Genomic DNA, 12,071 nt, shown 5'->3' with positions numbered 1-12,071 from the left:
CTCCACATAATTTCATTAATGTAAGATCTGTACTTTTGTTACTGATTTGGGACTATTTGATATATGAAAATATATTGAAAAACTATAATACCGATACAAAAATTTAGTTTCATTAATAATTTAGATATCTTATTATATGGTAAAAAAACATATTTGAGAGTTTACTGAAGGAAATAATTTATGACTGTTTGATATATAAATTATAGTATTTATATTTAAATATTTCAGCATTAAAATCTATCAAATTTTACATATAAAATATTCTTTAATTGATGAAAATAGTTACTTTCTTAAAATATGACTCACAAAAAGATACGTCTAAAGTTCGTCTTTTGTTTAAAGAATTAAATATCATAGATTTTTATATATCAATAAATGATATGTTACATTATATCTATATATATAATTAACGTTAACTTTTCTATTTTCTCATTCTGCCACCTAAGCAACTTTTTTATTTTTATATCAAAATAAACTTAAAATATTCATTTAGTGTATATTTATGTTACTTATAATTAAGAGAAAGTTTTTCTAAATAAAAAATAAAGTATGTAAAATAAACGAAATGTTAAAATAAGAAAAACAATACTATAACATGCCAACATTATATGAAAATAGACTTAATATGCCAACAAACTTAATGGCAATAGAGTTTGATAATTGAATCAGCGCCTGCAGTGAATAGCCATGGTTGTCTCGAATGAAACTTGCAGTCCAAGACTCCTGCATCCCAAAAAAAAATATACATATCAAAATCCATAAATAAAAACCATATAATAAAACTATATTGCAATGCAAGAAGAATAAAAAAACTGACCCCCTTTTGAAGAATGACCTCTTAGAATCTCCAACGGCACAATCAGAGGATTCTGATTTAGATCGTTATACACCATCCCATGGAAGACATAAGCTGTAGAATCCTCTGCGCAAGAAGCAAACAACGGATACGATTGATGCACTGCCACATTAGTTATGTCCTTAGGATGATTCTTTAGCGTCTTGTAAGGTTTTGAAGACAGATCCAAATCAAACCAACACATCTTCCCTTCTTTGCTTCCTACTATCAAATTATCACCACCAGGATGAATCGCCATCGACGAGATCTCTCTTAATCCCGTCTTAAGCTTTTTCGCGGCGAGTCCAGTCTTCAAAAGATTGTAAACGCGGACCTCCTTTTTCGTTGCTACAAAGATGTAAGAAAGGCTGGGATGAAACACTGTACAGACTGATAGCCCGTGGATCTTATATGGGAGCCTTTGTGTTTTCTTTTTCGAGAGTTGGTGCAGTACCACTCCTCGTGTTTCGCCTGATGCCATCACTGTTGAGAGCTAGTCTCCTTTTCGATGCCAGTCTATTGACGATATGTTCTGGAAGATGTTTATAAACAAACAATAGTGAACAAACCAGTTCTACAAAAAAGTTAGCATGTTTAGCAAAAGTTTACCTTAAAATGTCTTATTTTGATCCCTCCATGTAACTCATCGGGTAGCCAGGTTACAATTGATGCAACTGTGCAAAATATACCAACCAAAAAGATTTAGTCATTTCTGAATTTCATCATACAACCTATATAAATTAGTACTCGATAAAAATTAATAATCTCTATATATATCAATAGATTTATCCAGTCCCAAATTGGGACTAGTGTAATTTTAGTCACATTTCGATAAAATAATAAGATAATATTTTTTTGAAAATCCTTTGTAAATATATGGTCTCATCAATATTATAAATTAATAATTAGGTTAAATTTTTCGATTAAAAATGTATACATAGACACATTAGTTTTTGCTAGAGTTTATTTATAATATTTTGCTATATCGAAAGTTGTTAGCATTCTATTTCAAGACATAATAATTATTATTTTCTTTGTAATTAATTGTATAAAATACTAATTATCATGGTTAAATCTTATTTTTAAATATTTTTTGAGAAAAAACTTTCCAAATTAGGAATATCTCTCTATAAATGAATATAAGTTAAATGCTTGGTCATTTGATCTAACGACGAATCGTCGTCACCCCATAAAAGGTATACATTGCGCTCTTCTTCAGGCTTATATAACTTGATCAACCCCTCCTGGAGTGCTCTAACATACATGACAACCTTTTCAGCCTCACATTTCGAAGGGATGAACCTACGCTTGGGTTCTGGTGCACTTGAGAGTGGATGTATTGCATCATCGTATTTGAAAAAATCAACATAAGGCTGCTCCCAGGAGAAACAATCAAAAACGTCACACTTATTAAACTGATTATAATAATATTGGTGCAAGTGCAACACATAAACAACATACATACCTCACATTGATCAAATTCAGCATGTGGAGCTACGCCTTTCAACACTCTACGAATGAGCTTTCTCTGATCTTTAATCACCTCTACTTCCTCGTCATTATATTCATCATAAATTTTGCAACTAAATCCAAAAAAATGCATCAGCATAATGCTCTGATAAGTGATAACTAACTTTAAAAAAAAAAAAAAAACAGAAAAAGTCTTCAAACTAACCAATTCTTAGAGTTATCAATAGATGTAAGAAAAGAGTTAATATTGTCTTGTAATTCCCTTTTAGTAATCTTCTTGCCAGAGATGTCATAACCAATATGTTTCTCATCTTTCATACAACTTTAAGGGAACATCCCCAACTGTGTTTCTAGGAGCAACCTCGTCTTCTGACGAATCACTCTCTTCAACAACAGCTTCATCTAGCTCAGAACCTTCATCGCGCAGCTCGTCGTCTTGGGATGATTCTCCATCTCCATCTTCTGAATCGAAGATATCGGAGTCGAAATCATCGGAATTCAAAGACCCCCGCGAACTCTAAAAATTACAAAAACAAAAATATATCCGAGAATAAGAAAAAAAAGCAGCTCCAAGAGATAAAAGGACAAGAGTAAGACAAAGAAGTATATATATATATATATATATATATATATATATATACATCTCCGTCGTAATCAGAATCAGTTCCAGATTCGTTTATTAGGTCTTCAACGTTTTTGCTCTTGGATTCTATCATCTTATCATCGTCAGCTCCTTTGCTCTTCCTCTTCGTCATCGGAGCTTCCAGAGGCTGAGGTTTCGGCTGAGAAGAAATTAGCTTTTCATACTATGGCGTGTGGAACAAGATTTAGGGTTTAGCTTCAAGTCGCAAAATGGTCTAATGGGCCTATATATTAATGGGCTTTTTGTGAGGACGATAAGTCCATTAATATATAGGCCCATTAAACCATTTTTCTCTAGTATTCCCCTATCGAATATATCGTGGAGATTCCCCAATAGATTATAATATCTTATATTTTTATTTTATTCGATCAATTACAATAAATCATATATTTTTGTAATAAGTTTGAATAAATAGTAGAAAGAAAAAATCAAATAAATGATAATATAATGAGTTTTTATACAATAAAATAATAAAAACAATAAAAAAAATTAACAACGCGAATTAATATTTATAGATATATAATTCAGTTTGGCAATTTTTGTAGTAGAAGTAGGAATATACGTAAAGATGTAAAGCATTTTTGTACATAAAAATTATATACTCATAACATTTGTTTTGAAAAAAACAACCCGAAACGGATTGCATTCGTAAAATATGATTCATAGCTCGCATTACTATATAATTGTGAGTTTAACAAACTAACCCATGAAATACCCGTAATTTACATAGTTTGATACATAATATAGTTTATTGGTAAAATTTATTCATATTAAATTTGATTTAATCAGTATTGAATAGTATATTTTGTTAATAAGATTTTTGTATAAACTATCCAAAATTTTTGATTTAGTCATATACTTTAGGACCCATAATTCACTAAAAGTGAATAATTTTTCCATATAATTTGAAATCATATTTATCTAAGATCTGATATTACAAAATATTTGGTTGTAAAACTTAAATGATGTGTATCATGTTCTGACCCGTTGTAAAAATTATCAATGATTTTAATGTATGTTCTTATCCGCTGCATAATTATCAATTATTTTATATATTTATAATATTTGAACCTTTTAAAAGTTTCCATATTTAGATTTGTGAACTGTGAGTCGATTTGGAGGTTTAGTTTCTTCAAGTTGTTAAGCGAGGTCATTTTGTGGTTTAAAAAATGTGGTCGTCATGGCCAAACGAAAGCATGTCAGGGATAGTTAACCCATCTTTGCAATTCTAAGAGAAATTAAACGTCATGTTTAAATCAATAAAATCAACAAAAACTTAATTATTTTTATGGAAAAATCAACATAAACTTTATGATTAAAATGACTTCTTAAAAATTCATGATTAAATCATCATGGATTTGAAAATTCAGGATTTTAATGATATTTTTCTCCTAGTTTGCATTATCATATAAACTCATAACGACAATGATTCGCTAAGTCCCTCAAGACAAAGTCGTTTCATGGTTTATCTAACACCTAAAAACGCATTGGCAAACAATAGTGTGAAGTCCTTTCTCCTTGTCCTCTTCCCTTATATCCCCGCCGGATTGATGCTTCTTGTAGCATAAGCTTTGACATTCTTGTAATTTCCATGTCCCTTTTTTGTTATTATAATAAGTACCTTGACAAAGTTTGAATGCTGCAGTCTCTGATCCTCCTGTAATAAATACATAAAATTTTAGTAGTTGTGATTTCATTTTTATTTTGTATATAGAACATAAAATTCAAATAAACTCTTTTTCTTCGCGAGAAATATAACAGAATTATAAATATATATAACAAAATTGAAAACATTTTTCAGACCATCAAATTTATGAAACAAAAAGATATATGAATTTTGAAACATTTATCTAAGCAAACCTAGCACAATAAGGATGAGGATAGTTAAAACGGTTAGCGAGATTTGCAAGAATTTCCTCATCTTGAACGATATAAATAATTTTTTGGAGTAAAGACAAAATAAAATATTTTAAAAGAAAAACAATAAGTTTACTTATATATACAACATTCAAGCACTTCTAATTTAAGCAATCTACTTAATATAGTTCCGAATTAAAAGGTTTCTGTTTTACGTTATTCCAGTTTTTTTGCTCATTCTATATATATATCAGAAAAAAATCTTGAGTTCACCTCTAGGATGAACCTCTCTTATTCATCCCTTTTTAATTAATCAATCAAAATACAATAACATTCAAGCACTTCTAATTTAAGCAATCTACTTAATATAGTTTCGAATTAAAAATTTTTTTTACGTTATTCTAGTTTTTTTGCTCATTCTATATATAACAGAAAAATATCTTGAGTTCACCTCTAGGATGAACCTCTCTTATCCATCCCCTTTTAATTAATCAATTAAACTACAATAATATGCAATGTCGTATTATATTTTAATAATTAATCCAAATTAAAATCAGGAAAACAAAATAGATTAAGGAAACAAAATATGTAAATTTTTTATCAAGGAAATTAGATGTTGGTTTGAGTTTATAAAATAGGGGATATGGTTAGCGGATATGAGTTTATCAAGGAAATTATATGTTGGTTTGAGTTTGTAAAAGAATGGTTAGGGTTAGATATTAGATTTTACAATTAAACAAAATTATATATCAGTTTGGTTTATAAAGAAGGATTAGATTTTAGATTTTATAACTAAAAAAAAATTATATTTCGGTTTGGGTTTATAAAAGAATGGTTAAGATTTAGATATTAAAATTTAATGAAATTATATGTCGGTTTGGGTTTATAAAAGAGTGGTTAAGATTTAGATTTTAAAATTTAATAAAATTATATATCGATTTGGATTTATTAAAAAAAAAATTAGATTTCTATTTTATAACAAAAAAACTATAAATAATGTTAGGAGTGTACAATAATAATAAAATGGTCTTACGTGATAATGTTAGATTTTATTAAGATTCTGTTTTCCTTTTTTACGTGAGACAAATAATTATTGATCTCCAAAATCAATTTAATTTTGGTGTTTTAATCATTTAATTTGATTTATTTTTATTCAAATAATATGATTTATTTTAATTAGTTTATTTAGATGATATGAATAATTTTGATTTGTTAATTAAGAGAGGGTGAATAAGACATGTGAGTCCAAGAATCGTTAATTAAAGTTGAATTCAAAATAGTGCTTTCCTCGCTTTAGGAGTAGAAAATTATATAATGTTTAAAATCTATGCTACTACATAACTGTGTTTAAAATAATAATTTTAAAAATCCTAATTTTTTTAAACCTACACTATTAGAGTATATCTTCCCATAGATTCCTTTTGTATAAGGTTTTTATCATAATTAATGCTCCGACCAATCATCTTTCCAGTAGGCCTCATGTTCACCACCAGCTTATGTACCAACCTCTCTTGATGGGTCTCACGTACTCTCACTAGGCCCATGAGCCCATCAGTATCCGACGGCCGGTTTGTTACGTCCGGAAGACTTAAATACTTGTTTACCAACCCTACAAATCACCACATGATTTTCTTGTGTTTTGGCCTCACTCACAAAGTTCCGACAACCTCTTTCCGGAAGGTTACCCATCCTTTGACTACTCCAACATAAACACGCTAAAATGTGGAGTTCACTTAGAACCTTTGATAGAAAAGATAAGTGCATTTTGGTGACATAAGTGGCCAAATCAATTCATTAAAACCTCTCCGCAAACCAGACTCTCACAAAAATAACATTTCATTCATTTCATTATATAGAATCTTTTGTAGTTTTTATTTGTTTCATTATATAGGTTTTTTTTTTCAAATGTCTATCCGTACTTAAAAGTATATTGGATATTTTTATTTTGGTGAAATAAAAACTACAACTGAACACACGTCGGGGAGTTACAACTCCCCTAGCATCCTCGTTCAAAATCAAAACATTGCAACTCGGACTAGAGTCCAAAAAATGAAAACCTAAAGGCTGAGAAAAAACATAGTTTGCTAACCCATTTGCAAGACGATTAGCCTCCTTATACAAATGAGAAATTCGGACTATCCAGTCCTTTATAAAAAAAGCCATAGCACAACTGTACTAGGAATAACAAGGGATTAGTTTCACTTATCCATGTCGTGAGAATACTAACCACCGTCTCGGAATCCACTTCCAACTCCAACCTTGGAACTCGCCGCTCCCACGCAATGTAAAGCCCGTAGTAAACTCCCCATAACTTTGCTAGTGGAGCCGAACAAAAGCCTATGAAACGCAAAACCATATATCTATTGTCTCGGACCATCTCTCAAAACACCACCTGCGGTAGCCAGACCCAGATTATCTCTAGAGGCTCCATCCATATTAAGTTTAGTGCAACCCTCACGCGGTGGACTCCAAGAAACCAGTCGCTCTACTCGTGTTGGTGGCGACCTACCATCACTCAAAAGGGACTGACACTTACCTTTGTATACCACACCCGCTTGATCCTTCAAAAACTGAACTCTATCCTAACACTTCCCTATCTCCCCGAAAACATTACCATATTTATATATTTTCAGTCTTTTATAATTAGCTACAATAGTTTAATTCAAGTATTATATGATACTAGTTATAAAAAAAAAGACGAGATTAATTAGTCTCCGTTAATCCTTCTTGATTTAAAACACAGAGTTCATCTCAATATATAGATTAAAAAAAAAAACTTAAGACATACATTAGAAGGTTGTTCACTTAGAAACATATTAATTACCCATCTATTTAAGATTTGGTCTAGCATTAGACGTAGCAGAAGAAGAAGAAGAGTAAAGCAAAGAAGACGCAGAGAAACTCGTGCTACTACTACTTCTCAAATACTTAGCCGTCCTCGTTTGTTGCATTACCAATGAAGTCGAATCATCTCCGCGACGTTCTCCTCTGTCGTTACAACTTCCCGAGCAACCATCAACTACTTTCACTGATTCCTCTCTTTCTTGACGTATCTCACTTAGCATTGCAGCTACATCTTTCATTGTTGGCCTGTCTTCGGGTATTGGATTAACGCATAGAAGCGCGACTCCTAGTGTTTGCATCATCTCTTCTACTTCTGATTCTGGTCTAGCTTGTAGTCCTTGGTCGATTACTTGTATATCTCTGATCTTCTTGACCCAGTCCACTATGTGTAGTCCGTCTTGTATCGTTGGATCGATCGGTTGCTTACCCGTTAGTACCTCTAGGACCACGACTCCGTAGCTATACACGTCGCTTTTCTCTGTTATCTTCATTGAGTATCCGTATTCTGCATATGGGAATATGTAAAGATTATGCCCGATTGATATTTGTTGCTAGTAACTAGGAGATGTGACATACTATAATATGGTTCAACCAAAATTACATCGAAAATTCGGAAACATTTGATTAGAATGAATCAAATCATAAGAAAAATAAAACAGAAACCGATTTAACAAAAGCAAATAAAAAAAAATAAAAAAAATAATCAAGGGGAATTTTCTTAAATAAATACTATTAAAATGGGTTTTTTGTTCCAAAAATATCATTATAAGTTTTATTTTCTAAAAGAAAACCCACTAAAATACATTATTTTCCAAAAATACCACAAAACTAAAACTAACATTTTTAACAGTCAAAACTAATTTCTAAATCTTAAACACTAAATCATAAATATAAATAGTTAACCCAACAATTTTAAAAACGTTATACCTTCAAGAATCAACCTTTTAAGTTTATAGGTTTATAGTACTTTTGAAAAAAATAAAACTTTCTTAGTTTTTTTGGAGAAATAAAAAAAATTGTGATTTTTTTTTGGAAAAAAAAAATATGATGGTATCCAAGGAAATTAATCATTAATCAACCAACTTTTAAAAAACTATTTTGTATATAATAGATGTAGATTGATTTGTAAAAGCCTTTAATTAAGACTACAAGTAACTATGTTGTATTAAGTCTAGGAAAATAGAAAATGAGTAAAAGTACCTGGAGCTATGTAACCATAGGAACCAGCAATGGTATTGGAAGAACGAGCAAAGTCCCCATCGTCAACAAGCTTAGCAAGTCCAAAATCTCCAATATAAGGTTCAAAGTCTGGACCAATCAGAATATTATTAGCCTTGATGTCTCTATGAACAATGGGAGGAACACAATCATGGTGCAAGTAAGCCAAACCCTGAGCTGCACCGAGTATAATCCGATACCTAACCTCCCATCCAAGGCTGCATACTCCATTTCTCTCGTGAAGCAAACTTCCCAAACTCCCATTTGACATATAATCATACATAAGAAGTCTAGTGTTCTTGTTCCAACAACATCCCAAGAACCTTACAATGTTCTTGTGTCTTATTGATCCAAGTGTTTTGACTTCAGCTGAGAATGAATCTCGAACTCCAGATGTCTTAGTCTTCTCATTCAGATTAGGCAATGTCACTGTCACTGGCCAGAGCTTTTTCACTGCGATGACTTCTTGGTTAGGCATTTCAGCTTTGTACACTATTCCGGAACAACCTTTTCCTATAACATTACCTTCTACCAAACACTTGAGTACATGTTCGACTGTGAAGTTGAGTTTCTGAAAAGGTGTGAATTGCCATGTCCACAGATTTCCTCCGGTCTCTGAATCGTTATCGTCCCGAATCATTTGTCTTGCCCGTAAAACCGCTAACACGCCTAATACCGCAAGAACCGCTGTCACACTGATTAATAATCCAATGGCTATCTTGAGTCTCTTTGAGTGCAGACCACTCCGTGTACTTAACTGTGTACTGTTAACTACAAAACAAGACTTGAAACCTTTGGAACAGAGTCCATTATTTCCTTCCATCTCTGCTCCTATCAGCTGTCGAAACACTTTATTGTCTGGAAGATAACCTGAGAATCTGTTGTGAGATATATTTAGAGAGACTAAGTTTTCTAGACTGGATAGCGCAAAGAGGTCGCCCGAAAGCATGTTATGCGAAATATCCAGCACGGATAAGCGGTTAAGCGCAGAAATCCTTGCCGGGATAAAGCCATCTAATGAATTCCAGCTCAAGTTTAAGGCAATATCTAGATCTTGAATGTCAAAGAGTTCTTCCGGTATGGTTCCAGAGATGTTATTACTGCTGAGATCAAGAAGCTGAAGATTCGTGCAGTGACCGAGAGACGAAGGGATTTCACCATTGAATGAGTTCTTACTAAGAATGAGGCGGTTGAGCGAAACGAGATGACCAAGACTATCAGGAATCTTACCAGTCAAGTCATTTGAAGAGACATCAAGTACCTGAAGCTTTGTTAAAGAAGACAAAGAGAGAGGAAGATAACCTTGAAGAGTGTTGTTGCTCAAGTTCAGCATCTGGAGTTGTCTGCAGTTGCTTATCTCTAAAGGAACTGGACCGGAGAGATTGTTCTCAGACAAGTCAAGGAAGCTAAGGTTCTGAAGAAACCCTATTCCTTTAGGGATTTCTCCGGTGATTCTGTTATTGACAAGCCTTAACCTGACAAGTGAAGTGCAGTTTCCGATCTCCGGTGGGATAACACCGGAGATGGCATTGGATATAAGCAAGAGCTTAGTCAGATTACGAAGCTGAAACAGTCCTGCAGGTATAGCTCCAGTGAGAAAATTCTGAGACAAGTCAAGAGCTTCAAGATTCTGACAACCAGCTAGCTCAGCCGGAATATTCCCTTCTAGCTTATTCTGCCATCCTAAGAAGATGCTAAGCTCCTTAAGCAATCCAATCTCCGGCGGAATCAAACCGGAAATCTGATTAGCGTCAAGCTGCAACTGAACAAGCTGTGTGCAGTTACTTAGAACCGAAGGTATTGACCCAGTGATGTTGTTGCTACTAAGCATAAGCTCTTGGAGATTCGACAACTTACCAAACGATTCAGGGATGGTTCCTGAGAAATAGTTCATAGAGAGATCAATGGCATTTAAGCTTTTAATGAATCCAATCTCCTCAGGGATAGGTCCGTAAAGATTATTCTGCCATAGAAGCATCTTTTCTAGGTTTTGTAGCTTTCCCAGCTCTTTTGGAAGCGTGCCAGACAAGTCATTGTCGTATAGAAACAGATTGATAAGTTCAGAGCAGTTTCCAAGCTCTTTAGGGATCTCACCTGAGAGCATTGTTGAATACACCGATAAAGACTGGAGCTTACTTAGTTTACCCAACGAAACAGGTAAAGAACCCGATATTTTCGTGGCGGCGAGACCTAAAACCGTCAGATTCAGACAGTTCCCAATCTCCTCCGGGATCTTTCCTGAAAGCTCTGAGTTACCTCCGGCTCTTATGCTCTCCAGAGTCGAGATCTTTCCAAGCTCCATCGGAAGATTCCCCGATAAGTGATTGTCGAAAATCTCAAGATTCTTGAGGGCAATGCAGTCACCAAGTTCCGGTGGGATCTTACTAGTGAGGCCATTGGAGTTTAAACTGAGTTCTTGAAGATTCTTGAGCTTCCCAAGACTCGAAGGTATTTCACCAACAAGACTGTTTGAGCTCAAATCAATAACTCTAAGCTCAGAACAATCTCCAATCTCAGAAGATATACTTCCAGTGAGATTAGTGTTGGAGATAACGAGTCTCTGAAGTGAAGTAAACGAAGATATGTTAGGAGGGAAAGGTAAAGCTAACTGAACAGAGACGACATTGATCTCTGTAACGAGTTTGTTGTCGGAAGATGAACAAGTAATGTAAGGCCATTGACATGGGTCTGAATCAGAAGGATTCCAACCGGAGAATACTGACGGTGGCGGCGAGGTTGAGCTGTGAAGCCAAGAAATCAAAGCTGCAACTTCATTGGTCGATGCAGAGGTCGAGGAGAAGAAGAAAGCTAAAAACAGAGAGAAGGTAATGGGAAAATGAGAAACAAGAGTTAAGGCTTTTCTTGGAATCGGCATTTTTTTTTTTTGCATTTGGCTCTCAAATCCAAAACCAGCCTTCTTGGTTCTGCATCGATTTGAGTCTCTCTCTCTCTCTTTGGCTTAGGGTTTAGGGAAGTGTTTGCTTTAGAGATAAGCAAGAAGAAGAAAGAAAGATTATATAATAATTGTATTGTATTAATGAAAGTACTAAACTTCATATGCTCTGTCTTTTTCTTTTACCTCGGGGTTCTGTTCTTTTTGTTTCAGATTAATTTAATTACAGTCATTAACTTTTTCTTCGAAATCTGTTTTGAACAGACACTAATTAATAATACATGACAAAAGTCAATAATTATATAAACTAT

General features: G+C 33.4%; 1 protein-coding gene and 1 pseudogene across 1 annotated transcript; both read right to left on the bottom strand.

Moving 5' to 3' along the window:
- Positions 1-604: 604 nt before the first annotated feature.
- On the bottom strand, positions 605-3,060 carry LOC17877215 (annotated as a pseudogene).
- A 4,466-nt stretch (positions 3,061-7,526) lies between these two features.
- On the bottom strand, positions 7,527-11,770 carry LOC17874909 (LRR receptor-like serine/threonine-protein kinase RCH1). The gene is made up of 2 exons (XM_006281467.2): positions 8,850-11,770; positions 7,527-8,154 (listed from the first exon to the last, which is right to left on the bottom strand). Exons 1-2 carry the CDS (start codon positions 11,755-11,757, stop codon positions 7,634-7,636), a joined length of 3,429 nt encoding a protein of 1,142 aa, XP_006281529.2. The 5' UTR covers positions 11,758-11,770; the 3' UTR covers positions 7,527-7,633.
- Between the last annotated feature and the right edge of the window lie 301 nt (positions 11,771-12,071).

The sequence above is a fragment of the Capsella rubella genome, unplaced genomic scaffold, assembly GCF_000375325.1.
Source record: "Capsella rubella cultivar Monte Gargano unplaced genomic scaffold, Caprub1_0 scaffold_8, whole genome shotgun sequence".
NCBI lineage: Eukaryota > Viridiplantae > Streptophyta > Magnoliopsida > Brassicales > Brassicaceae > Capsella > Capsella rubella.
Note: the sequence above shows the minus strand (reverse complement) of the source record. Positions and strands in the feature narration are given on the sequence as shown.

Bases quoted from the DNA above. Each gene is read 5' to 3' on its own strand.
- LOC17874909 (XM_006281467.2), bottom strand. From the start codon at position 11,757: ATGCAAAAAAAAAAAATGCCGATTCCAAGAAAAGCCTTAACTCTTGTT. The intron at 8,155-8,849 runs GTACTTTTACTC...TCCCATATGCAG, and splicing joins CTATGGTTACATAGCTCCAG to AATACGGATACTCAATGAAG.